At 47.0% G+C, this 27,307-nt stretch overlaps 1 protein-coding gene across 1 annotated transcript in view; it reads right to left on the bottom strand.

Moving 5' to 3' along the window:
- Nucleotides 1-25,236, bottom strand: part of RBFOX2 (RNA binding fox-1 homolog 2) — an 87,774-nt gene extending 62,538 nt beyond the window's left edge. The window contains exon 1 of the mRNA XM_074168078.1: nucleotides 24,667-25,236. Coding sequence (XP_074024179.1) covers nucleotides 24,667-24,711 — 45 coding nt within the window. The 5' untranslated portion in view covers nucleotides 24,712-25,236. The remainder of the gene's footprint in view (nucleotides 1-24,666) is intronic.
- Nucleotides 25,237-27,307: the final 2,071 nt, after the last annotated feature.

The raw sequence follows: 27,307 nt of genomic DNA on the forward strand, positions 1-27,307 counted from the left end.
GGCATTACACCAGAGAGAAATCCCAACCTACACTGGTAGCTCTCGTGGCACATAGAGCTTAAGTCTTGATTTTCAAAATTGTACTGTTGCTCTTTAGAGTCATGAAGATACTCAAACGCAAGCCAAAGTGATAGATAAAGCAATGGCTTTCCAACTCCCCAGTCATGACAAAACAGTGACAGCTCTTTAGCCCAAAATGCAGCAATAACACTTTCTACATCATGGCTGCTTCCTTACTAATTATCTTCCCTATGGGAATAGCGAGTAAAAAGCCGATGGAAAGCAAGTTTAGAGGTGAAAAGGATATACAAAGGACATAACCATCTTCTCATATCCTTCATCTTTGTACAAACCTTTTCCCGGATTCAGAGGGGTGCGTGACCCTAACCTGACACCAAGGCCTGCACTACAAAGGCATTTCTGTTACTCCAGAGAGGGAGACTAGCATGTCTGTCTGTCTGGCGACCCAGACCGATAAAATCAGCACTCTTTTTCTTGATATAGGTTGATTATAAAGGCACCTTGAAGCGGATCACAGTAATAAGAGAGTTTGTATTTCATCTTCACATCTGGAGCTTGATCCTCCTTCAGTGTATGACATATTGGGGTAACAGAAAAGGATGCTGGATTTGGACTCTCCTACCATGAGCACAAGAGCAAGTCCTCATGAATCCTCCCAAAACAAGTGCTCTACCTATAGGTAGTTTTGCAAAAGTTTGGTGGAGTTTTACGCTAGTTTTGTTAAAACAGAGGAAAGTTTATATGTATGCATTCTTCTTTTGAATTTAAATCCGATGTAATCATTTTAGGAAATGCTTTTTGCATTGGGTTAACTTAAGTCTAAATAAACCAATCTTCCACCAGGAAAGAAAAAAAAAAAAAAGAAAGAAAAAAAAAAAAGAGATGCCTGCACTCCAGCTTGCACCTAGCTAACCATTTAAAGGCATGTTTTCTTCAACTTCCTGGTGCAAGCTTGCACTAGATTAGATAATCTCCCCTTCCTTCTCCTAGACATGTAAAGCAAGGGAAGAACAAGTTATCTTCCATTATACACTCTATCATTCCAGGCCACCAAAAACTGTTCTGTAAAATAAAACAGCTGGCCTTTTTTTTTTTTTTTTTAAAATGCATTTAAGAACTTTATGGAGAAGTTCAAGCCCCTCTTTTGGAGGAAAGGATGAAAGAAAATTATAGTCTTATCTTATACACAGGAAGCACTCACTCATCCCCGTGCTGTCATTATTTCCAGTAATGGTCGACTTTTGCTCTATCCCAAATGCACAAACACAGGCTCTCGGTGCTGAATGTGTACATGCTTAATTAAGAAGCCCCTGGGCAACCCGCAAAGAGGCTTCCTGTTGGATATAGCCAAAGCTTTAGAGTTACACAACATTAATAAGGCCCAGAGCCACATCTACTTACCAGCCCGAAACATACTTTTTTCAGCTTTTAAAAAAGCACTTATTTTCTGCTCCTGAAATCTACATTATTCCCCCATCCAAAAAAAATAGTTAAATGTCACTGGCACAAAAGCGTCCCACCAAACGCTTTCAATCAATTCACGCTCTCTGGGGTTGATTAGAAAGAGAATTGTGCTTCAAGAGATGACATTGAGATCTCAACATCTGTTTCCATTCCATATTAGGAATGAAACTACCTCTGAGAATTATTGGGGAGAAGAGGGTGGGGGTCTGGAACAAAGGAAAAAGTCACCAGGATGAATATGTCCTCAGCAGCAAAGCCAGCAAGTAAGAAAGGTTCAGGCTCAATTTTTTGTTCCAGATCGGTCCTTTAGCACCTACCTTGGCTGTGTTCTTCCCACCTCTGCAATATTCCAAGTGAATATTTTCCACTTCACATTCATAGTCAAACATTCTTGGGGAAAAAAGATTTCCATAAGATGACTAGCTTTCAACAAATCAATATGAAAATTAAGTCTCAAAATATTACGAATCTAGTCATATGTTAATCCAGCAGGCACCCAGAGTGGCAGAAGCATCTCCCACACAAGTGAGATTACTTTCCTGTCGGGCAAAGAGGGTTAAGTTTCTTCTTTTGGACCAGAATTCAAATGAATCACAGCTAAGCAGCAGTGTGCTGCAGATGTGTCACGTATGTTTAATCCAAGCTAACCGCGATTAGCTTTTCAGCGGATTAGCAAACCAATCACACTCATGGTTGCATGATTGCAGATCCTCAGGCAGGGAGGCAGCAGGAACCGGAGGCCGGTGGTGGGGAAGGAGTGTGGTAACTGCTGTTTCAGGAGTGGTCCATGGTTCCATCAGGGCACCTGGGCACTCGTGTACGTGACTCTAAGATGGCACAGCAGACCTGCCTGTGTTGCTGTTTTGCCTTATTCCTGTCACAGTTTGGGCTGGGCTGGCCATTAAAAGAAACAACTAACCAGTGGTTCCTGGTGCTGCTCAGTAAAAGAAGGGCTGCAGAACATGGAAACCTAACAAGGAAGAAAATCCCACCTGGTGCCATGATAACTCTTGACCAGGCTGTCAGGGTAGAGTCACAGCTACTGTCATCTCAGCTAATTCTGCAGTAAGATTGCTCACTTCAGACGGCTTTGTTTCAAGGAAGACAGTAGCTCTCCAGGTGACATCGTATTTCTAAAAACCAGTTTCTGCTTCTCCAACCCCAATCAGGTACCTGAGCTGGACTGATAAGCAATTTTTCATCGCACGTCCCTATTCTGCGAGTGGACTATCACCCTGTATCTGCAAGCACATCATCAAATCTTAGTGAGTGTGGAGAGTTATATTCCTGCCATCTCAAGAATTCAAACTGCTTTCCCGGATGTTTAAATCCTCGTGAAGCTCATTCAGCCCCTTAGAAAGATTGGTATCTACTTTAGTCACAGGAATTTTTCAAAGCCCTTACTATGTGACGCAGCTATCTGTAATAGACTCTTCCAGATTCTCTCTATATAGCCAGCACTCTTCTAGGAAAGATTTTGAAGATCACTTTTGGCATCAGGCTTCCGTGTCCCCCTCTCCCCTGCTGTGAGGGGAATGAGCTGAAGGTGGTACCGAGCTGCGCGGAGGTGCTGCTCCAAGTTGTCTTGGCTCCTGGAGGACAGACAAACCTCAAAGCTCCATCAGGCAGCTTCACTTATACAGCACTTACAGTCAATTCCCCCAATTTCAGTATCCAGCAGGAAAGTCCTCCCGCCTGCCTGTGCTAATTCCAGCACCTCCCAGGGAAAAAGCAGCCCTGCCTCCACTGCCAGCGCAGGAGGAGGAAGGGAGAAAGCGCCGGGAAGGGGAGAGCACATCTGGAATCAATTGGAGAGCGCTGAATGCCTCGGAAAGAACTGCAGAGCTGGCAGAAACCATAGCAAGGAGCCACGCGTTCAGACGTGACTACAGAGCAAAGGTGGGGGACAAGACGTATGCAGCATACTTAAATACAAAACCAGAGCTCCTCTTGGGGCTCTTCTTTATAATGCAAGCAGCTAAACATCTCAGCCCTGTCACATTCTCACTACCCCTGGCCCACCGTGGCTACGGTCAGAATTCAGTACAGAAGATAGGGGATGAGATGCGTACAGCCCCGGCCAAGGCAACTGGGACTCATCTGTGACTCGAGTGCCAGGACTCAGTAACACAGCAACAATATTATATCAAGCTGCTCGCAGGGTGCGGGGCGGAGGAAATCTGTGACTGACTTGGCACACACACGAGAACAGAAATTTGATGGTTTAAAAACGCAGATTTCTTCCCACAGTTACTTTCCATTCCAGCAATGCATTCCCCTGTCTCCTCATTTGTTCCAAGAGGAGTTTTCCATTTTCAAGGAAGCCTCCACTATGTGTCCTGGAAAGCAGAGGTTCTGGAAAGGAGCAGAGGGTCACGGAGAAGCAACTCACCAGTGCAGCAGCCCGGTACAAAGAGTGACTACAGTTGTTCGGATATATTACCAACAAGTAGGATGCAGGAAGCATTGCTACCTTGGTATGTGGCCTCAGCCAGACAAAAAATAAGATACGTGCTTCCACGTAAGAATTTTAAAAAGGGAATTAAAAAACTCAAAAGGGAACACAAAAGAGCCATAAAACATGACCATGAGATTAGAAAAAGCCACATGGCTGTACACTGAATAACTTGAAAAGCCCAATCTATTTTGTTTGTAATCTAAAAAAAAAAAAAAATTAACTGGCAACTCATTATTTTGTGAAAGTATATTAATGATGAGGGGAAGAAAAAAAAGTAGGCACTAATAATATTTAATCTAATGAACAAAGGCATCAAGAAAACCAATAGCCAGAAGCTGAGTCTGATAAATTCAGCTCTGGTAAAAGACACCATTTTATTTTGTTTACTGATTTCTAATGACAGTCATTAAGTCAGCTTGTGAGAAGGACTCGGTCCTTTCCATCTCTTCATGCCTCCATGCTGAAAACATTATGTCATTCAAAACAGAGGTAGCTGAGTGAGACATAACGGCCTACAACACATACAGACAGAAGAGACGATCTAAAGCCAGATCTATAGGGCAATATTCCGGAAAGCTAAGAAGAGCTGCTGGAAGTCGATGCACATAAATTAAAGCAGATTAAACTAAGAAGCAGACACATTTATAAGTAAAATGACTTCACCTTCTGGAGAGGAACAAGCCATTGAGAAGCATAGATGCAGTTTCATGTACCACCTAATATGATAAACTACCAACTGGCCTCAGTAGCAGCAGCTCTGCTTCCCTCCCCGGCTGTTGTGAGATCTAATCATGCCATGACCATAGCCAGAAAATTAATCCAAACAATAGTCGTCTGTTTGGTCATAAACTGAACTGTCTTGCTTTATATCTGCCTAAGCACGATGCCCAAAGCGGTGAGGAGGCTGAACATATGGCCAGGGCAGAGAGACGAGAGGGACTATTCTTCTCACATCAGCCCATAGTTACGCTACATTAAGCGCAACTTGAAAATGCACCTGAAAGCCACTTCATCCCAGAACAAGAGGTTACATGGACATTTAGCATATGTTATTGCCACTACCTGCTTCGCTTATGCTTAACTTTTAGAGTGTCCCCATGTAAGCCAGCATAAAGATGGTTTATACACAGCAAATTTGTCAAGTATCTCAGGAAAGACTTCCCCTTTGTTATAAAATCCTTTTAAAGCCTCTTTCCCCCAGGCCTTCCAGTTAAAGCATGTTTACCAAATTCCTGCTGTAACCAGGAACCAGCATGAACTTCTCCCCTACAAAGGCCACCTGCACAGCTGAAAGGTGAAGACTGAGGTCAGCAGCACCTTTGACCACCTTTCAGATAGCTCCTCCTGAGCTGGGTGTCCTTAATGCAGCTCCCACAGCCCCTGTGCTCAGCAGCACCTTTGGAAGTATGCTGCTCTCTCTTGTCACCACCACATCAACGTCTTGGTCACATAAAACATATATGTGGGTTTAACAGCAGCAATATACCAAATATTCACATTAAACTACTGCATATTACTGGCAGTCCCACTTTTAAACTGCTCTATTTTACTGAAGCTAAATCGATAAACCTTCAAAACTAAATTGATGTAAGAGCATCTCATTTCGATGGCATGCCTGTCAGCATCTGCAGCTCCATTAATAGGTTACTGCATGAAATTTACTCCTTCATAATTGCCAACAGACCTTCACCTTCCACAGCCAAGCGCACTAAAGGTCCTTTCCCCCTGCCCCGCTCCTCACTCTGTCTGCTCACACCTACAGAAAGACAAGAGAACAGGCTATGCAAAACTTAAACCCTTTCAGCCAGTCGGTCTCCCCTTCTGTACATTCCCTTTCACGCACACAGTGTCAGGCTAAACAAAGCCACTCGCTCCAGGATACAGGCCTGGAAAAAAAGCATTAGCATCTGGCAACCAAGAGCAGCACCCCAGCATACGAGCCCGAAAGCAAACACAAGTCTCTGGCATGAAGAGGAAACACCGAGACGTACGCCTGACTGCTCCTGTCAATCTTCCAGTGGGGGAATGCCCGATTATTATTTTTTTTTTAAATATATTTTTATCATAGTACCGAAAGGAAATGCCAGGGACTGCTGCAGCCCCTGTCCCTTGAGGCTCTGCTGCTGCCATCAGGCTGCGCTGCCTTTGCAGCGATGAATATTTAAACAGGGCAATAAATATTTCAGAGCACATTCATCCCGATGAGAAGTCTACTAGCATGAGAGAGATGAGACAGCCACGCAGGGCCGGGGCCGCTCCCTGTTCTGCCCCTCTGGCTCCCTCACCGCCTGCCCTCCCTCGGCCCTCCTTCCCTCCAGCCCTCAACAGGCACCCGAGAGCCTCGAATATTCATGAGCACAGCTCCGGTTACTTTCCAAACAAGCAAAAACACCGTGAAAATGTAAAAAGGTGCTCTGCTTTCCACAGAGGTGCCGAACACAGCTGCCGCATGCTTTGCTTTCACCTCTTCTGGGGCCTCTGGCTTTCGGGTATAATGCTCACACTCGCGGAGAAAATAATTTGCTTAAAGACCCCACAGGGTCTTAAATCTTCAATACTGCACCTTGGAAGAGCAAAAATCCAAAACCACCAAACCCAAAAGCTTGAGAGAAAGCGTGAAAGCCCGTCTCTTCCCCCCACAACTCCCTCCCTTAGTTTCAGCGGTGCATTTACTCTGGCATTTCTTGGTTGCTAGCAGCTCTGCTGGGCTCTCTGTGGGATGCTAACAGATGTACACAACTTGGCCAGCATTGGCACGAATAAAATCGGCTAGAAAACAGGTTTAGGACATAACAAAAAATGCATTCATTTACTCAGATGTCATTTGCATGTCGTTGATGTACTGGCTATTTTGACTTTCATAATGCTGAAACCTTGGGTTTTTAACTAGGACCTTAGCTATGCTCTCACCTATAAAGAAACTTTTTTTTTTTTCCTACAAAGACAATTTCGGGGAATAACCAAAATTTTGCAGTAAATTTTGAAAGAAATCAAAGTCACATATAAGATACTTGTTCAGGATCAAATTTATAGGGCCATAAAACCCAAGGCCGTGCTCAAAAATGGACGTTCATAGCTGCTTCCAGTGCATACCTCCCTAGATTCAAAAGACATTAAGATATTTGCTGGTCACACTATATGGAGAAGCCTTCAGAAAACAGTTAAGCCTACTCTGAGTGAAGGGAAGCCAAAAGACATCCTCACAATTAGGTTATCCTAACTGACAGGCACAAGCTAGCCTGCCGTGGCTGACTGAGCTGCACCAGGGCACCTCCTTTCCAGGTAAAGTATATAAAAAGAGTGTAATTAATACTGTATAAATAAAGAGAAGCATCTCTGCCTTTCCTGGTGCCCTCACTTTAAAAGATGATGGTAACTAAACTGAAACTTCAATGTGTCACATGCTCTCAAAGATGCCTTTGAGAGTGCAAGGAGAAGACATTCCTTGCACCTGGATCCTGGCCCAGCTTAAGGTACAAGCTGGGCACCAAGCAGTTCAGCCCTGTCACAGCTTGGGTATGGCAGGACGCTTGGGCAAGGGCATGTGACAACTCAGCAAGGTCTGCAGATGCATAATCTTGGATTAAACTGCTAAATTACCCTGCAGTTTCATTTTAGCTGCTTTTAGACCTTTGAAGGGGAACAGCAGGGTCTTTGCTACGAGCAGAAAGGGTCCAGCAGCACATTGAGAGCAAGCTTCCTACTGCCAGCCAGAGCTCCTGCTATTTCATCCACGGTCCTCACGGTCAAGGAAAGAGACCAAGGGAGCATCCAAGTGCTGCATAGCCTGCTTGGGATGGCCAGTTTCCTATTAATGAAATTCTTTCTCATCCTGCTGCTCTATGGCATGAATTGGCTCCAAAGCAAAGTATTGAACTGTCAAACAGCAAAACCTCTCTCCAGACAGCCTAATGAATAGGTGCATCAATCACCTGCCACCGCTCACTGTCCCTTCTGACCAAAGGCTTCTGGAAGGGCAGCAGCATCCCTTCTTCAAGACTGGCCATCAGCCGCGCCACCAAAAAGATGCTGTTTGCTATTTTGTATTTTTAATATAATCACAGCAACGTAGTTCAGAGATTGACAACAATCCCGCTGCTTTGCCAGCAGCAACTCCTGGGATTTTACATCTCTGCTCCTAACCACCACCCCAACTGTCCTTTGCACATCACTAAAACTAAAGGATCCAGTCAGAAGTCAGACCCAGCCTGGCCCAAAAAACACCTTGTACTTTCCTATCCTATTAACAAGACCTCATACACAGAGGAAGCAAAATATCCTGGAAGATGAGCAATTACCTCACCAAGTAATTTAGAGCAGGAGCCATTATTTTGATGTCTGCTGCAAAATGGTGAGTGCTCCTCTGCTGACTGTGCAGCTCCGTGTTATTCCCATGATGGGCCACATACCCAGCAGTGCACCAACACAGAGCAAAAAGGCATCTGATCCCAGGCAAGAATGAAAAGATAACGTTTGCTACAATACAAAAAGTGTTAGGAAGGAAAACAACATTTAATCCTGCGGCTCCCGAGGACCTCTCATGACTCAGAAAATAAATGCAAACAGATGAAAAAGTTAATTTGGATCATATCAGCTCCACTGGCACGCAAAGGGCAGAGCAGGCACCCTGGGGAGAGGGAGGGAAAGATTTGCCATAGATCAGGTTTCTATCACTGACAGCTGACCTAAAACACCACAAGATTTCAGAAGGCTCTGTCAGTTCTTCAAATTTTCAAAGGTGCAACTGCCTCCTTTAAGAGACGAGATGTGTGAAACCCGTAACACTGTGACTGAGGTCACGGCGGAAGGAGATCCTGCAGCACAAGTATGTAAGCGGCCAAGATGATAATCCTCACTGCTTCAGAAGGAGCACAATTAACTGAAACAAGAAGAAAGCAGAAGTGAATTGTTCTTTTGAAGATGTAAAAATTTTGATCAGAAGCAATGAGGACGTAAGGAACCAGAATCGCTTCTCATCAGTCTGAGGCTACTGCATGGAACAGACAGACAGACAGTTGCTCTGTCCTACAAACACGCTCCTTCAAAACAGATGTCCCTCTGCAACCCAACACACTCTCAGCTTGGGAAGCCGGAGACCCAGCTTGCTGGATGGGCTCCGCACGATCATCCTCCAGATGGGCCAGCACAGCCCACAGACATACCTCATCACTGTCAAACCTGAGAAATGTTCTTCAGCACAAGCCCTCAGCGCTTGGTTTTAACTTCGTCTCGTTTGAAGGGATCTGAACTTCCCTGCTCTGCTGGAAGCCAAGGGTAGGCAACACTCAGAACTTACAGGACTAGCCAGGCACAAAATGCAAGAACTAATCAGTGCTCTGTAACCCGTTTTTTCTGTTCTGTGTGATCCTTTCCAACTTCAGGCATCCAAGCTAGCAAAGCTTATCACAACTGAAGCATTGTTTGTGTCCTAATAAATTTTTAGGAAGAGTTAATGTTTAAAAGTGGCCAATGACAGCATGAGAAGTAGCCCACAGCAACCAACATATTTATTGTTACCTGAAGTCCCTTTGCTTTGTTAGGCCTTTAAAAAGCACTAGAAGATTCACAGGAAGATGGACACATAAAAAACTTTCATTAAATCATTTAAGATGAAAATTGCTCTTATAACTTCCTCTCGCATGTCCAGGACATAAAGGCTTTCCAGAATCCTAGAATTTGGCACCACAGGGTATGAGGACCACCTGCATTTTATAGCTGTGGTCGATCTTTGTTGATCACAGAGGGAATGGTTTGAGCAATCGCCTCTAGCTTTGTGCCCTGCTTCTGCTGGGTACTATAGCATCACACCTAATTAACGGCCTCATCTCCATGCACTTCAGCAACAGCAGGACTAGGGCACCTGACCTCACACGGGTGCAGAGGAGCAGCTCAAACAGGCACAGCAAACCCTGGCAGAAAGTTGGGACAGACACGGCTGAGGGCAATTCCCAAACCACTTCACAGCTGGACTGGCTGCAGGAGGCCTTGCCCCACACCAACACCCTTCTGCTAGGATTGCCAGAATAGTAGCCAGGAGGCTCATCTCAGCTCTGCATTTAAATTGTGTCAATTGAACTTGGTTCTTTCCTGGCACCAGCTTCCTTTCTCCTAGATTTAGGCCAGACAGTATCTCTGAATAATTGTATGGTGACACACAGAGCCTCACAGCTAACCTAGAGGTCTACTACACTTTTGAAAGCCACTACAGCCCTCTCTAAGCCCCCTAGAAGAATGAAATTTGTCTTCCTTTGCTCTCCTAAAACATTAAGAAATTCCTATTACTCAGCTCTAGCTATTCTTCTTTTCTGTGTTACAAATAACATAGCTCAGAGTTTCCTACCCACCCACTAAAAAAAGCCACTTTGGCTTTCTGGATACTTCTGCTTTAAGCAGAGGTCTGGCTGGGAGATGCATTCTTGGCCACGTGGCTGAGCTGCCAGGCAGGACCCTGGCCACCCATCAGGCAGGGAGGCTTGGAGCTGCCAGGCAGGAAGCAGGACAGGACTGGGTCTGAACGGAGGCGCTCAAGTCTACGGCCTCTGGTGCAGCTTTCTCCTGATATTTGTGCCACACTTGCAGCAACTCCTGCAGATCATTGTCAAAACCAATTAAGAGTATTCCTAACAACTACAAAATAAAGTCCTGAGAAGTCACATTTGAGCTGAAAGGGACAATAACTTCACTGCCACTCTTACCCCCTCACAGTGGGGCTTGTTTCAGGAGGACCTTCATTTTGGCTATGTACAAAGTTGCCATCAGGCTGCCCAAAGCTACAGTTTCAGACTTGATGGAAGATGTGGCTCAGTGACCTTTAATCTGATTTAACCTAATTTATTTAGATCCATCTCACTGAATAAGACAAGGCATTTGGAAGTCTTGCTTTCTGATGGAGCATCAAGATCTCTGCAGTATTTTTTCCACCTTTCTGAAGGCCGTGTTACCCAACAAATTCATTCCCACGCTCCCTGCAGCATCTTGACCGAGAGAAGCTTTGAAGATCTTGAGTCTCTCGGAAAATTTCTCTTAGGATGAAGGTTTGCAACTGGCTTTGGATGACCTAAATTCTTTCTGCTACTAAGAGGGTCAGTCCCTCCTTGACTATACACCTCTTCATCAGTCCCACTTAGCTTACACTCATTCACGGTCTGTCACCCATGTCCCTGTGAAGGACACCTGGAGCAGGGAACTGTCCCAAGTTCTCACCACAGCCTTCCGTCACCACCTTCCTCATTCCTGTTTCTCACCACGCTACACTCTTTACCACATACTGGCTCCATCACGTGATCTAAAGTGACCTAAAAAACCCCATCAAAAATCACACGAAAACCCCCAAACCAAACCAAACTTATGTAAGAAGGACTCTTAGAAGTACTTTTCCTCCCCTTCCCACTGCTTCGAGACAGAAGAGAGCTTTGTCCTGGAACAGAGTGGAGGCAGACCAGAGAATGGTTTTGCAAAGCAAATGTAACAACATTTAACAGTTTCATCACATACACAAAGAAAAGCAAGGGGAAGAGTTAAAGCAAACTAATGCGCGTTAAATATTTGGACACCAAGCAAAGCTTACATACCACAATACCTTATAGTCCAACCAACAGTCAACAAATAGACTAATTCACTAATTTCACCAAATTACCAGGCTCTTTCACCTCCACCTCCTGATTCAGGCTGGAAGGATCCTTTGTAGGACAACATATATCTAAAATTCTGTCTGTTGAAACTGTAATCCTTTCCCCTGCTGCCCTATTTATCTCAACCACATTTTACAAAGCAGGAAGGGACACGTGCTGGAAAACAAAAGCCTTTCTTACGCCTGCTCCCTAATATTCCTAAGTACTTTGCATAATTGTTCGGTTTTGATAACCTCCTTTCATATGCTGCAAGAGCTAAAATAAGAAAAGCTACAAAGAACAACAAATCAAATTAAGGGTGTTTCACTCTTCACGGAGGGTACATGAGACAAAGGAGGACTAGTACTGTCCAAGAAATCTGAACTCCTCTCCAAGGCATTTTTAAATCAGTCTTTTTAAGTAATTTAAAGCAGCTTTCACTGTTAGGACTGGAGGGAGAGCATAGGCTTCAGATAAGGAGCCTCAGTGAGACCCGACAGGTGAATGATGGTCTATGCACCGCACAGGTCAAACTCTGATTATCTAAATCTTGGTTAATCACAAGCAATTATCTGAAAGTCAAATATGCCCTCCAAGCCAGATAGCTCAGCGAGACTAGGACTTACAAAGCACACAGGAATCCTAAACTCTGCAGGACCACAACTGCAGAGACTATGGATTTTAAGCAGGATAACCTGGAGGACAGTTCAGAGGGTTTTAACCATACTCGGGACTCCTAGCCCGAGGGCAGTCTTCAGAAGACTGCAGGCTAGAAGATTACCCTCGCAATTACTTGGACATTTTTGGTGTCTCCATGCACCCTCAGATTACAGGCTACTTGGAGTGCAATTCCAGTCAGGTATTTAGAGACTACTCAGGGTGAAAGTCTCCATTACAGGCAGGGCTGGTAAAGCCAGGCTGGCTAATACTTCCCAGTGTAAAGACCCTTTTTTCAGTTGTTTATAATTCTGAGAAACCATTCAAACTAAATTTTTTTCAAGCTATCTGCATTTGATTCAGGGGTTGGTAATTTTTTTTGTCACTTCAGCTGTATTAATCAACCCAAGTGAGAAGTAGCAGGAATAGTTTGTCTTGCTTATGACTGGGGGGGAACCACCACCACCCCCCACTTTGAAAAGCCTATGAGGACTTCAATTTTAACAGAAAAAAAAAAATGCATTTCAGGGATCTACATTTAGCAACCACACTAAAGAGCCACCAAAATCTTACCAACATTACAACAAAACTATAGAAAACTAGCGTTTGTCTTCTATTTTATCAACTAAATCTGCTAGTAAAGCCATATATTATGGTCAAAAAAGGCCTAAAACAAGAAAAAAATATCTAGTATGCAAAACCTGACAAAAAGGAAAGAACCAATTTGTTCTTCGTATTTATCATGGAAAGAACAAATGGTGCCAACAAGCTTTATGTTAAATATTAGGAAAGACTTCGCAATGCTCGGAAAGGAAAGGACTGGGTTTGTCAAGGCTGGCAGCAGCATTGCAAATGTTTTTAAGGCAGGTTACTCACAATCAAGAACAGTTTAGACAGTTTATTCTAACAGAAAACAGACATGCTCTTGAGGGTGGCTGGCAGTGCCACTTGCACCCCGTTTTCTGTGATTTCATGCTCTCATTTGGGGCTTATCCACAGCTTCACAGGAGATACCTGCCATGTCTGATCCAGGTCGGGAAACCAATAACAGAAGGGAGATGACCCATCTGTTGTACTTTGCACCATCCCCTTTGTAGGGATCAAGTAACATGGAGTAGCACTCACCCACCTCAAATACAAAAAACAGGTCTGGACATGTAGCAGAAGGAAAGTAAATTGGGACAAGAAGCCTGAGCGCCACCAGGACAGACAGTGATGGCGGGGAAAGGGATATATCAGACAAGTTTGACTACAATAGGAGCAGAAAAGCAAAGTAAACAAGGAATGCAAGGAGTGGGTGGAGAAGTTAAAAAAACGTATGACAAGGAGACTGTAGCGAGGACAGGGAGGAGGAGGAGCAGGAGAGAAAGAATAAGCAAGCCTATAACTCAGCTGAGAAAGAACTGAAATAATCAAGGTAAAGTCATGTGCCAAAACAGGATACCACGTAACTGGAAAGGAATGAAGACAGGGACAACACAGACATGGACTTGCACTGGATGAGCTACTGACCAGGGATCACAAGGAAAGAATGAAAAGAAGACGACCCATGATGGATGGCAGAGGTGAGACAGGAGAGGTCATGCAGGGAAGGAAGAGCGGGGCAAATGTGCCTACTGGTGTACATTCCCAAAGTGCAAACCAGAGCCTAATATTGCAAAAAGTCACCATTCCTCTGCTGTCAGCAAATATACAAAACCAACTGGCAAACACAGATCAAGCTGGCCTGCGAAGAAAATGACAGCTAATTACACATTCAGTGTAAGTGGCAGAGGTCTGTGGGATGCATCTGGGATGGCCAGCCCTGCTACTGATACTTGCAGAGGTCATCGTGGTGCCACATATACTGGAGCTGATGGGGACGGGTGGAGGGTTGTCTGGTTTTTCTTTCCTTTCTTGTGGAAAAAAATAGCATGCAATCAAGTGATTAAAGAGTATCATAAATAGACACAGAAATAAAGAGAACAAATAAAGGTTTCTTTCCCAACTTAAAATATGGAAATGCCCCGGAATTGAAGTGCCTTCCCATTACCACCTTGATAACTCTCAATTCAGTTTGTGAATAATATTGCTCAATGGACAGTTTTGCAAAGAAAAAAAAAAAAAAAAAAAAATCAGATATTTTAAACAAAGCACACTGCTGAACAGGCCCAGTGTTTGTTCTATTTTCTTTTATATAGGCAAAGTGCACTGTTTTTTCAAAAAGCTTTCAGTTGAGCATTAATTGCTCTAGCTTCTGCAAACTCTACAAAACCAGCCTATACATCTCCAGCCCTCACTGGTCATAGCACAACTTCCAGCAGCCCAGCAAAAAATTGTCCTGCACAGCACAGGATCATAAATAACTCTACAGGAGCAAATCAAAATACTTTTGGTAGCAAACTTACCATTTCCCTACCCTGATTCCAGGGAACATATCAGATAGGAAGAATACCTGACTACATCCTTTTAAATAATGTTTGAGAGCAGATCGAGGCAAATTAACCACCCCCTCCCTAGTACTTAGACCTCTAAGGGATGCCCATTAGAGAATTCTATGACTTTGCAGCTGGGGGACAAATAGGTTAAGGAAATCATTGCAAAGGGGCAGCCAGCTGCACACATCATCTGCTGAAAATGTATCTTAAACAGGCACATGAAGCGTTTTACCCAAAGCAGTTAATAAGACCAGAATTCAGGTCTAAAAACCACCAGCCCCCCTCATTGCAGCCCCCTTTCACACTGGTGTTAGAATTTTATAGTAGAAGGCTGGTCAATACTAATTAAGTGCAATGGAGCCATCATGAATTAATAACCTGCAGGGAAAGACGTTGCTGGTTTTAAGGGCTTCCCTTCTTCTCAACCTTCAACTCTTAGTATTTTTTTTGGTAGCTGACTACAACCTTTTCACTAATCCAGATACTTCACAAATTAATAGTTCTTAAAATAACAATAAAACAGTATGTTAAATTTACACAGCCTTGTCACCCGAATATCACAGCATGTACTGTGGCAAACTTAGGCATCCTCATTTCTCAATTCCCAGGTAGCCGGGGATAGTTACCTAGTCACCTGCAGGAGAAATACATTAGGGAGCAGCGAGGTTATTTCTAGGACAGGGACTTAAGGAAATGGCACTGCTATATCAAGTTCCCTTTTACATCGCCATCCTGCCTAGGCAACGCTGAATGCAGCTTCTGCCATCCCAAGGCTGCTCTGCAAGCGCCTACAGCGGTTCGCTTCTACTCCATCACATTTGAAAGTGCTCAGCAAAGGTGGTAAAGAGAAAAGGAATTTAAAAAAAAAAAAAAAAAAACACTCACCAGATTCTGACAGGCCCCACTGATTTTTAAGCCCTTAAGAATAAGCTCTTCTCAACCAGCAGTTAAATCTCCAAGTATCACAACAGTTACAGACACAACTCGTAGGCCTACCTGAAGCAACCATACCCTTACATCAGGGAAAGTGAGTTGCGGATCCATCTTTCAATTCCCAGGGGAGATTCTCCTGGAAAAGCAACTGGCCAGGATTCCTCTCTCACAAACCTTTGCTGCTGACATGGTGTCTGCAGCACTAAAATAAAGTCCTATGACAAAGAGTAGAAGGGAAGCAAAAACTAGGGGACAGGCATGGGCACAGAGTCAGGTATCACGTGAACAACCACCTCTTTTCGAATGGCAAAGAAAGGGGAAGACCACAAGGCTGTGGACAGAGAAGAGAGTGATTCCCTTCAGACAGCTCATGCAAGTTTGCAAGAGTAACACCAGACTGAGGAGCAAGCAGCAAGGACACTTGGCCCGAAAGGAAAAGGAGATGCAAACCTCAAAGCAAGGAAAGGGGACAGGCGAATAGCAGTAGCTCCTGAGAAAAGTCAGACAGGAAAAAAAAAGAGAGCCTCCCACTATGCACAGAAAAAGCTCTTTAAAAAAAAAAAAAAAAATTATTTCTTTTAGGGGGCAGGGTAATCCTGCAGCATCCTACTTGCCTGGAGGGAAACAGATCCTAAAGTGGATGGAAGGAGACAGGAGGGGGGAGGCTGTTCTGGGACCCGGTCTCCCTTGCAGACAGTTCAAACAAAGGAGGACGGTCTCCTATAATGGGATGCATTGTACATTTTTAGCTAGCACAAGGTGGCTGTCGTGACAGGGCTCCCCGTCTCCTGTCTTTCGCCCCCTCCAAATATGCACCCCCTGCATGATCCCAACATGGAACACAGACAAAGATCAGTTTTATCACACCATTACTGTAATGGGAGGTAGAAAAAGATAGGGAAAGAGAATGAGGCAGAGGAATGAAAAGGAGACAGAGAGGCCTTTAATGAGTCAGCCGCTGCTCTGATTTAAATAAGATCTCCATTTAAGGAGCTCTGCGTTTGTGTTTTTTTTTTTTTTTTAAATTAAAAAAAAATATCACTGACTGAGCGAGGAACTTTTGGCTGCACAAGGTTGTCTCACAGCTACACCCAGGGTCTGGGAGGGAAAGGGTTATGGAAGGGGGAAGGGAAAGGGAAGAAAACCTCTGGAAAAAATGAGGCTGCTTGCTGGTTCATTTTAACAAGGACATAAATTAGTCTCAAAGCCACAAACGCCATCACCTCCCTGAGCCCTGGGCAGAGCGTAGCAAGTCAAACACGTGCCAAGATAAACGGTGCTGGCTGGAGCCTCCGCGGGGTGCTGGGGGGGGGCACAAGAGGGGGCACACTGGCAGGCAGGGCAGCAAAGATGCTTCAAATGGTGCCACAAAATGGAGACTGGTGATCCTACAGCTGCACAAAAGGGGACCTTCAGATGTTCCTGCCTACACCCACATCAAAAGCTGGGAACTCAAGACAGAGAAAGAGGGGAAAATGGGGTGCCACAGTTGGAAAATAGCAGCTCTCCCCAGTCTGGCTTTAATTACCACGAGCAACCCTTCCTCCTCCTCCTCTTCCCATCTTGGAAGAAGGCCCGCCGGCAGGCAGCAGCCCAGGTGAATGGCTCCATTGCCAGCAGCAGGGAGGGGAGCAGACAATGGCGGGGTGATTCATTACAAAGGCATACATACATACATACAACGCACACACACATGCTCGCTCGGCACTGCCGGCTGCCACATGGGCTGGCGGGACTCCTTAAGGAGGCAGCAGCTCCCTTCCCACTCTCCAGGATGCTCGACACCTTCCCCCTCTCCCAGCCCTGATGGGAAACAGATTCGGAGGAAAACGCCAGCAAGGCACTGGGCTGTCCAAGAAAGGGAGGGCTTTGTGCTCCACGCAAGCCAGCAACCTCACCATGCACCACACAGAGAAAAAGCCTTTTAGCATATAATTTTCATCCACCAAAGACTCTCTCTTTTATCTGCAATTACTGCATGATGTACTGGGCCTCGTTTAACACTCATTTTCACTGATTTAGGATTAAGGGGGATAAGACCAGGGTACTTTCTGTTAATGAATCTGAGCTCTTGCTCTTATTAGCAATTTTGGTTTCCTCTTTTTCAAGCATGTTTCTACCTTCCAGCATCTCCCATTTCTTCCCATCACTGTTTCTAGTCTTCCTACCCCACACACTCCCATTTATTTTGCTTTACCAGCCCCTCATACCTATACAGAAGCTGATCTGCCAGATTTCCAAGGAAGATGAGCGAGCTTGCTCCCTAGAACATAACAGAACACAGACCAGGCAGTGAACGCTGTCTGAAGAATGAACAAAACAGACCAAGAGACTGTAGCAATGCCGAATTCATTCAGTGGCAATTACCAGCTTAACATACCAACAACATTTACTTTTCATACATAAGACAGAGCCCCAAAGAAATATATTCACAGGTTGTGAGTAAGGCCACTCCACTGCTTGAAACAGCACTGCAGAATAACGTGGCTGGGGATATTGTCCTGGATGTGCCACACTCCTTAAGCCCCATGCTCAGCCAAACCTGCAGTGAAGTACTCCTAAGGAGCAGCCTCGCAAGCCAAATGCTCCCCCTGCAAGAAGGAAAACTATGCTACAGCTGAACTTACCTTCGCTGTCTTCCTCAACTCTACATAAAAGGGCTATCCGTCATTCATTCGGAGACCCCAACTGAGACACAGTCCAAGCTCTCCTCCCCTACTGGTTATTTTAATATGCAACTTCTTCAGCATCAGCATGTAAATATGCAGCGCAAATCCTGAAAACCTATCCTAGATAGTACATACTCCTAAGACAGTCATAATTCAAGGTCAACCGATACTAAGAATACATGGTTTTGATGCCTCCCCTTTCCCATGTCAGTAAATTAACAATTTATGTGGAAGACAGATTTCCCTGAAGTCTATTAGGATAACCCAAACCTTTCAACGAGTTTATACCCTCCCCCATTCCAGCCAGTGCTCCAGCGGAATCCCATTCTTCCCAGTTCCGCACATCTCCAAGCTGACCAGCTCATGCTTCAGGGTGCTCGGTCCTAGGCAGGCACAAACTACACGCGCTCGTGTGCTGATGACCCAGGCACCTTTCTGCACCGCACAGACACAGTTTATGTGCGTAACAGTTATGGCTGAGAGCACATTGCAATACAAGGCTGGGCAGAACAACTCTCTGAAACGTGCACACGCCAATCTGCAGCTTCGGGGCATACACCTCCATCAAACCGGGCACGCTCTGAGCATGCAGCGATACACAAATGGACCCTGACTGCAGAGACACAGCTTTTCAGCATCATTCGCGAAACTAAATATAGGTACAGAAAGCCTCAGGAGATTTCTGCAGGGCTCTTCCGTCTCAAAACAGAAAGCCTTGGTCCAGATAAAAAGGAATCGGTAATGGAAGGGACTAAATAGCAGAAGCAGAAGGTGGGGCTTGGGAGCCTAGGAAGATACCTTAAGAGTGGACAGAGACCTATTTTTCAACTGACAATCAATGCAAGATGAGACACGGGAAGGGTCAAAGCGGGTGTCACTTCTTGCAGCAGATTCATCCTGAGCCAGGCACCCGCGAAAGTGCTGCCACTTGCAGTGGGACACGCTGGATCTTGGCAGCAGCTAACGAAGGGGGATTCAGCCAGGACTAAGGAAAGCCAAGAAGACAGTATGCATCTAGTCTAAAAACCTGCAAAGCTCCACAGAAAAACAGCACTTGTGAAACCCAGATTTGAAGAAAAGTTCCTTCTGAGAGTCTTTCCCTCTACCCCCTTGGGAATATCCCCCAAAGGTTTCCAGCTCTGCAAGGCACTGCGGGGGCATTATATAATACCTAACTCCAAAGGATTCCAGCTCCCGATGCTGCTCTCCTCCTCCTCCTCCATTTGCCCCCCCCCCCTTCGGTGGCGACTTGCAGATGCCATACCAAAAATAAAGACTTCAAAATCCAAAAACCTATAACAGCCTTTAAAGGCAAGCACTGTCCGATAAAATCCCCTTGCGAGGCAGGGGAAATGCGATGGCCCCGGCAGCTGGGTGCGCTTCCCAGGAAACGTCAGCCGCTTTCCCTCGGGAAAGCACGGGCAGCCCCACGCCTCCCGCTACCTTCAAGGGCTTCCCAGCCCTCCCGGTGACCGGCAGCCGGATAGAGAAACGGCTGAGAAGACGTTTACCTTCGTGCTCGGCCGGTATCGATCGTTCAAAGGCGGGTTTAGCCTAACTCGGGAGCAGGGGTACCCGTGCCCCTCACGCACCTCTTCTCCCTAGAGGGCACTGCGAGGCTGCTCCGGGCATGGGGACTGCAGGAACCCCTTCCCCAAAGCGCCCAAACCCGGGTCCCCGGCGCGGCGGGGCTCCCTCCCGCCCCAGCGCCGGGCGGGGGCGGCGCGGAGCCGCGGTCGCCCCGGGGGGAGGCGACGGGGCAGCCCCGCTGCCGGCGGCCGCTCCGCGCCGGGCTCCGGGGTCCCCCCGCTCCCCGCCCAGACAAAGCCGGGCGGGCAGCCGCCGCGGCGCGGCACCGGCAGCCCGGCCCGCCCGCCAGCCTTACCTGAGTTACCATTTTCTTTTTCTCCATAAACCAAAATGGGGGAGCCCGGCCGCAGGGGAAGGGGGAGAAGGGAGGGGAAAAAAAAAAAAAAAAAATAAAGAGGAAAAAATAAAAGAAAAAGCAGCAGCCCCGTGGAGGCGGGCGGCGGCGGCGAGTGCCTGCGCTGCGCTGCCTCGCCGGCGCGGTGCCCCCCGAGCCCTTTTTCCTCCCTTTCTTCTCCCGTGTTCCTCCCTTTCTTCCCCCTCCCTCCCCGGCCGCTGCTCCCCCCGCCGCCCCCCCCGGCTCAGCCAGATGGCTGCGGGAAGCACCGCCCCGAATGCCGAAGGTAATTAATGCGAGCCGGGACCGCCCCCGCCGCGCCCCGCCTCGCCCCGCCCGGCTCGGCTCAGCCACCCCCAGCGGACCCGGCCAGGCTCTCCCTCGCCTGTCCGCCGGGACACCCCCGCCGGGAAGCGAGGGGCTCGGCGGAGACACACACACACACCCCTTCCCAACCGCGGGGCTGGAAACAAAAGCGAAGGTCGCTGGTCCGGGCCGGGCAGGACCCCGCGGCCTGCCCCCGCTCCTCCGCGCCCCACCGTTCCCAGCCGCTCCGGTCTGGCAGCCGGGCTTCCCCCGCCTGGACCTCACCGGGCAGGGGGGAGCATCTCCCACCACCCAGCCCGAGGGTGCCGTCACGTTTTGCACAGGCCTCCCCTCCTGCCACAAAGGGGAGAACGCGTGGGTTACACGGTGCGTTGGATGAACCGGAAGCAGTATCCGTGCCAGGATCTGCATTTCTTTCATCATAAAAACTGGAGAGCGCTGGACTCCTTCCCAGCTTGCTTTTTTCCCCTCTCCCATTTATCTTCAGTAAGCATCTGGCCCTTAACACCTGAGCACGCCACGGTTGGCAGCATTTGTTCTCCCGGCGACCTCATAAAATAGACCGATATACTGCTACCCCATTTGGCAGACAGGATCCGAGACGCTACGATTGATTTTTTTCTTTTTTCCCAACATTGCACCCACGGAAACCCACGGACAGGGCTGAGCACAGAACTGCCAATCCCTGGCTTAGACAAGAGGACTGTGCCGACGCTCTGGCGTTCATGATGCGGAGATAAAACCAGCTCAGGCAAGTTGCCCTTCTCATCTATCTCTTCTTGACACCTGGTACTCAAAGAGACTCCCTGGGCTTTAGCAGCAGCAAAGCCAAATTACAGTAACACCTTGCATCCCCATGTGTTCTCCTTTGCATGAATATGCCCAGTTATAATTTACACCAAAAAAAAATAAAAAAAGAAAAAGAAAAAAAGAAAAAGCTTAGTGGGTTTGTTTCATGGGCTTCTGCTACCGCGCTGCTCTCCAGGCGGCCCGTGCTGACCCACGGTGCTTTTCAGTTTCCCAGTTTCACTCGCTGCAAGCTGACCTCTGGCTCCCTCCCTCCCTTCCCTTTTCTCTCCTAATTCGGTAGAAGGCCAGCAGGAGCGCGCATCCCAGCTCAATTCGCTTCTCCTGCATGGAAAGCCTGAGACCAAGGCAGCAGCAAGCCCTTACATCCCACCAGAGCAGGGAGGCAGAGAGCCACCAGCCGGCCACCCCGCACAAGCAGTCAGTCAACCGTGGTGTGGGGTCCTCTGGGAAGGAGCCAGCCTCAACGGCTGGAGCCCACAGGGCTCTGAGTCAGAGTCCACATTTTTCCAAGTTATGTCATCCTCTCTGCTAACTCACATCTTATGATACTATGGGTTTACAGGCAATATTACAAAACCAGGGAAAGTATTGGAAAATCCTTTTCCCCCCTCTACTATTACAAACCTGAGATTCTGGAGCACGATTCTGGGTCAAGTGTAAATTCCATTTCAAAGCAACAAAAACCACAGTGGCCTCCTTACACCTTTCCCACGACAAAGCACCGGGTTTCAGCAATGTGCATCTCATTCACCAGACCTCTGCAAATCACTCAGGATAATGTCCTTATTCTCTCCACTTAAATTAAATGTTGCGTTCACTCAGTCTCCTCTGTGCCACAGGGTGGCAACTTCTTGTCCGAGATCTAGGGCTGTAGCACAGACCTTCAGGACAGAGAAACAGACACGCTACCATCATCCCACCACTGTTAGCGAGATTAGCATCATTTCTAATCCACTTTGGCCTTCACCTTAGAAACCTCTAGAAATATTTGCCATCAAAAAGAATCCTCTAACGAAAAAGAGGTGCCCAACCATGCACGGAACCCTCACTTGCACTGCCTCCCACCACCCAGTTGGTAGAACTGCTTTGCTCGTGTGCCAGCAGAATGGGAATTCCCTTCAGTATAATCTACTGCTGGTCTCCCTCTTTCATCTCCATTGTAGGCCAGAAAGCATCTCCTCCCCCGTGCTTGGAATATATCCCACCTTTGCTCCTGTTTAGTAAAAGAAAAGCCCTAATTTCCAATGGATCTGCTGGGGCAATAAGAAACGCAGGTCTGCAGGACCTCCGATTGCTGTAAAAACATCTGAAATGAACATCTCATACAGAGTTTCAAAAGCTTCAAGAATACCATGGAAAACGTGATTAGACCTAGTAACATTTGAGGTCTTTGTCGTCTTGGGCTCTACTGGAGCCCACAAAGCAACACCTGATAATGAACAAGACTGATAAAATTAATTGGTGAATCTGTGTAACTCACCTTTCCTCACCGAGGGCTGGAGATTCAGGTGTTGTCTCATGGCCAAGTGAAACAAGTTTGGTGGACCTCCACTTAGCTTCTCCTATGTGCAAGTCATGGAACCACTGTCCAATTTACCATCACCATTTGGCACCCTCTACTGAGGGAAACCAAAGACTCAAACTGCAGAACATGCTGCAAAAACCACAGAGAAGAAGAAGAGGAGCTGAAGGCTGGAAGCCTGAAGAACATACAGCTCAGAGCCATGAGATCATCCCTTCCTACTTACTGCATTTATTCAAAAAGCAACATATTCAGAATGGCTCTAGATGCCAATACTTACGAGTTCTCATGATTTCTCATGCATCACAGGCATATATGCGTTCAAACTTCATTACCATGAAGCATTCTGAAATAACTATGGGCGAATTTAACTAGTCTGCCTCTGCAGTGCCAGGGCACAGATTACCATCCTTACCACACCAGGCAAAGCTCATTGCTCCCACCTGAGCACGCCTGCACCACTTTTATATTCTCTTCTGTGTCCATCCAGATGTACATGATGGTTTATCGTTAGCTCCTACCATTCAAATCCTAATGGAAAACAAACTGGAGAAGGATGTTTAAGCAGCAGGCCAAGGCCACTAAAATCACACTGGTGAGGGCGGAGATGAAGAACTAACCTCTAGTTTTGAGTAAGTGGTCTACATTTACACTTTCAAGTGCTTGGGTTAGTTTAACACTCATAGAAATGGAGAGAGGAGAAAGCCACAAGTACTCCACTTTCAGCAAGTTTCAGGATTTGTTTTCCTTTTTCTTTTGCTATGCCTATAATTCCCCTTTGCTACTAGCGTGGAAAGAAAGCACAGCCTTCGATTTTAACATCCCATTACCTGCATTTCTGTGCTGGCTCAAGTTTAGATGGAGCAAACCTGCCAGCTGGATCAAGGCCAGAGGGAAGAAAAAAAAAGTTTCAAGTGCAAAGAACCAATTTATCAGGAACAAATCTTAACAACCAGAAGACACACTTCTGCTGGTGGATTCTATTCATGTGCGTAATAAAAACCCCGGTACAAGGTAACCTAACAAAATACTCTTTAGTGGCTATCTGAAGTATCTCACAGTAGATAATCTTCAACCGCCAGACTACGTTTCACATTTTCTGGATAAATCTGGTGCCTGTGACAAGGAATGCTGACACTGAATAGCCAAGGACTGTGCAGAGAACATCATCTTTCACTTGGCTCCAGAAGTATTTGAGCCTGACCCACGGCCTCTGGCTTCTCCAAGACTCCACACACCGGGCCAGCAAATCTCACGTGTCCTCCAAATATAGCCCCCTCCCCCAGCAGAGGCTGCAACACAGGCTTTGCTCTGCCCTGAGCGCTGCTCTCTTTTGGACCTCCAAAGGTGAAAAGCTGATGAACGAGACTTTGTTGGAGGTTTCATGGGTGGTTTCAGAGGAGGGAGGAGGAAAATAGGTGAGGAGCCGCTCTAGGTGGCTGGCCATCCCTGTGGGACAGACTGCAGTCACACATACAAGTCATGCACCCGGACAATGCAGAAAGGCACACAACACCACACTGGGTTGCAGAGCACGATATTGCTGTCAACTTAACCCCCCTACAAACAAAACAGAAAATTAAGAAAAGAGCCAAAAATGCAAACTAAAACACCCAAGTCTTAAACAACACAGTCCTTGGAGTTGAAGTGTCAAACAGTACCACTTACGAGCGGGAGCCTCAAAGCCCTCCGCAGAGCCGCCAGGCTGCCAAGGCCTGGGACACACCAAGCCAAGGAGCCCAGCACGGAAGCAGTGTCCTTCTACAAAACCAGCACGTAAGCTTCAGTTTTGCCCAAAAAACATATAGAACAAACACCAAGACTCTATGAAGTCACCACTGTCCTTTTGCTTACCTGGACGACTGGGTATTGGTAATCCATACAATACACACCATACATAGCCAAAGATCCTCCAGCTAAAGGCCAAATGGACACAGGACTGGAAGCTTCAAACCCGAGTCTCCGTCTTTCAGCCTTGTGGGAAGGACTCTGGCAGCCCTGCGCAGTGCTTGGCTCGGGCCTCTGGGGCCACTCAGGTTGACACTAGCTCAGCTGAAAATAAAAAAGGAGCTGCCTGGCTCGGCTCAGCTCAGCCCCTCTCTTCTGGGATCCAGCAAGGCAGCGCTCAACCATAGGCAGCAGAGGCTCCTAAAATTAGAAATCCCCTACTGAAAATGGCCCTGCAAGCCTCAACGGAGTGTCCTGCGACTCCCGGGCAGCAAACAGAGCCACTGCCAGGAAGAGGGGGACACAGGACCTTCGCAGCCACCACCACCGGGGATGGGAGGAAGCAAACAGCATTTAGGATCTGAAAAGAGCATATGTTCTGGGCTCTAGGTGCGTCAGAGGGAACACTCCCAATCCAGGACAGGGAAAAACATATGGGACTGTTCCTCCCCCACCCCCATACCCTTCTTGCTGTCCTCAGCAGGGACAGGTGCTGGGATTAGCATAGTAAAACCCTTTGGTGTTGGGGAGGGAGGGACAGAGAGGGGAGAAGCCACATTGATACCTCGGGCTGAAGGGATCTCTTTCACGAGGGAGTATGTGCCCATATCGCTTAACGCCTCTCCCTCCCTCTGCACTTGGGGTGGGCAGGGACAGCTGCCGGAACCGGGGCTGGTGGGGGGAGCCAGGCCCCGGGATGGCCCCCACCACCCCAGCTTTGGGCCGGTGGGTCGCCCCCCTCAGCTGTTCCAGTCAAACTGGGGGCAGAGGTGGTGGGGGATTAACTCTGCCACAGGGGATGGAGAGCAGTGGGGAGAAGGGGGCAAGGCTGGGCAGGGCCAGTTGTTGTGCCCATTTTAGGAAGCCCGTCCTCCCCGTTCCCAGGGAGGAATCTGCTCCCTGACCGACGGGGACAGATGGGGAGCTGCCCGGACGGCGGGCGGCAGGCTCACCCCTGCAGCCCTGCGTGCCGGGCGCGCTACCGGACACCCGAGAGCCGGCTGCTGATTCTTAGAAGACACACCATGGCTCTTGGGGGGGGGGGGGGGGCTCGACCTCCCATAGCAAATCATATGAGGTTTCACCCATCACTACACCAAACCGCACTGGCTGACTCCGGCCCAAAGCCAGGCTCCCAAAGAGTTAACAGCCCAAAACCACAAAAGATTCCCACCTTCCTCTAAAAGGACAGCAGTGATAAAATCCCTCCCTTCCGGGTTTCAAAAATAAGGATGTTACAGAGATCAAACCCAAGAAGGGCTACCCAAATTCCCCCCCATCCCATTTTAATTGCGTACAGTCAACAGGGTTTGGGGTTTTTTTTGTAATTCTAAACTTTAACTTCTCTGTAGTGCTGCTGTGCACCAGTAAACGGCTACCTCAGCCTAGCTCTGGGGTAGCTGCCTTTCCATCGCTGATAATTTCCTCCCCCTCAGAAAGAGTTAACCTTTGAGATAATTTTTTTTTTTTTTTCTTTTCAAGAGGTTAAATACATGGATGATTATCTAGCACAATTTGCATGTGCGACACTCTGCAATATAGGTAAGGGGTGGCTAATCCACAGCCCTCTGACCCACCCGGCCTGGCAGGACAGCTCTTGGCTCGTCCTCTGCTCCCACTGCCCTTTCTTTCCGAGACGCCTCGGGAAAGGACAGCCAGGAGCTGGGTGAGTGGTTACAGCAGCTGCCGCCCACTCTCATCATCCTTCCTAGGGCCACGGGGCCGCTTCTTCCTTATAAAAGAAGCATGGCCAATTTGGGGAGTATAAAGCATGACATTTTCTACATCTAAAAAAAAAAAAAAAAAAAAGTTTCTATAGCCATTGTTTCTGTGTGAAGATTTGCACACAGAGAGAAATTAATTGCCCATAAATGGGAAAGCAGCTATGCTTTTAGATCTCTTCACTAGGGAAAAAAGGATGAGGCTCCCACAATGAACTTCCATCTCATTCTGCCTTTGGCCAGTTTATTTCGCCCCAGACCCAAACTAGCTTTCTGGAGCTCACATTATGCCTCCTCTCCTCACCTTCAGAGGGCTGTTTGGTCACCTCTCAGCGCTCCCCCTGCAAGCCCCACTTTGGGACACAGATAGTATCCAACTTCCTCTAAACAACCAATACTTTTTGTTTGTTTCCCCTTCTCCCTTCTGTAACTAGATGTTCAATAGGTGCTTGCCCTTCATTCTTTTGCACAGCTCGTTACTATGCACTCAGGCAATTTAGTATCTCCAATAACATCTTTTTATGAAAAGGCATTAATTTATAAAAACCCGAAGTCTTTTCCACAGCTTGTTTTTGCTACTCCATATTACTGCCCCAGGTTTTAAAACCAAATCCCTAACTAAGTTAAAAACCTTACATTTGTTTCACAATCCAATTCTTGTCATTTCCAACCAGGCCTCAGGGGAATAAAATGTTTCCAAATCCTAGTGCAGATATCTTACTATCTATAAATAACCATCAAGTGGGCAAAACAAAACAAGGACGGGGAGCAGGGAGCATCACCTAATCTCCTCTGTTGTTTTTAACTACAGATCCAGATAGAACTGC

The sequence above is a fragment of the Numenius arquata genome, chromosome 2 (assembly GCF_964106895.1).
Source record: "Numenius arquata chromosome 2, bNumArq3.hap1.1, whole genome shotgun sequence".
Classification (NCBI taxonomy): domain Eukaryota; kingdom Metazoa; phylum Chordata; class Aves; order Charadriiformes; family Scolopacidae; genus Numenius; species Numenius arquata.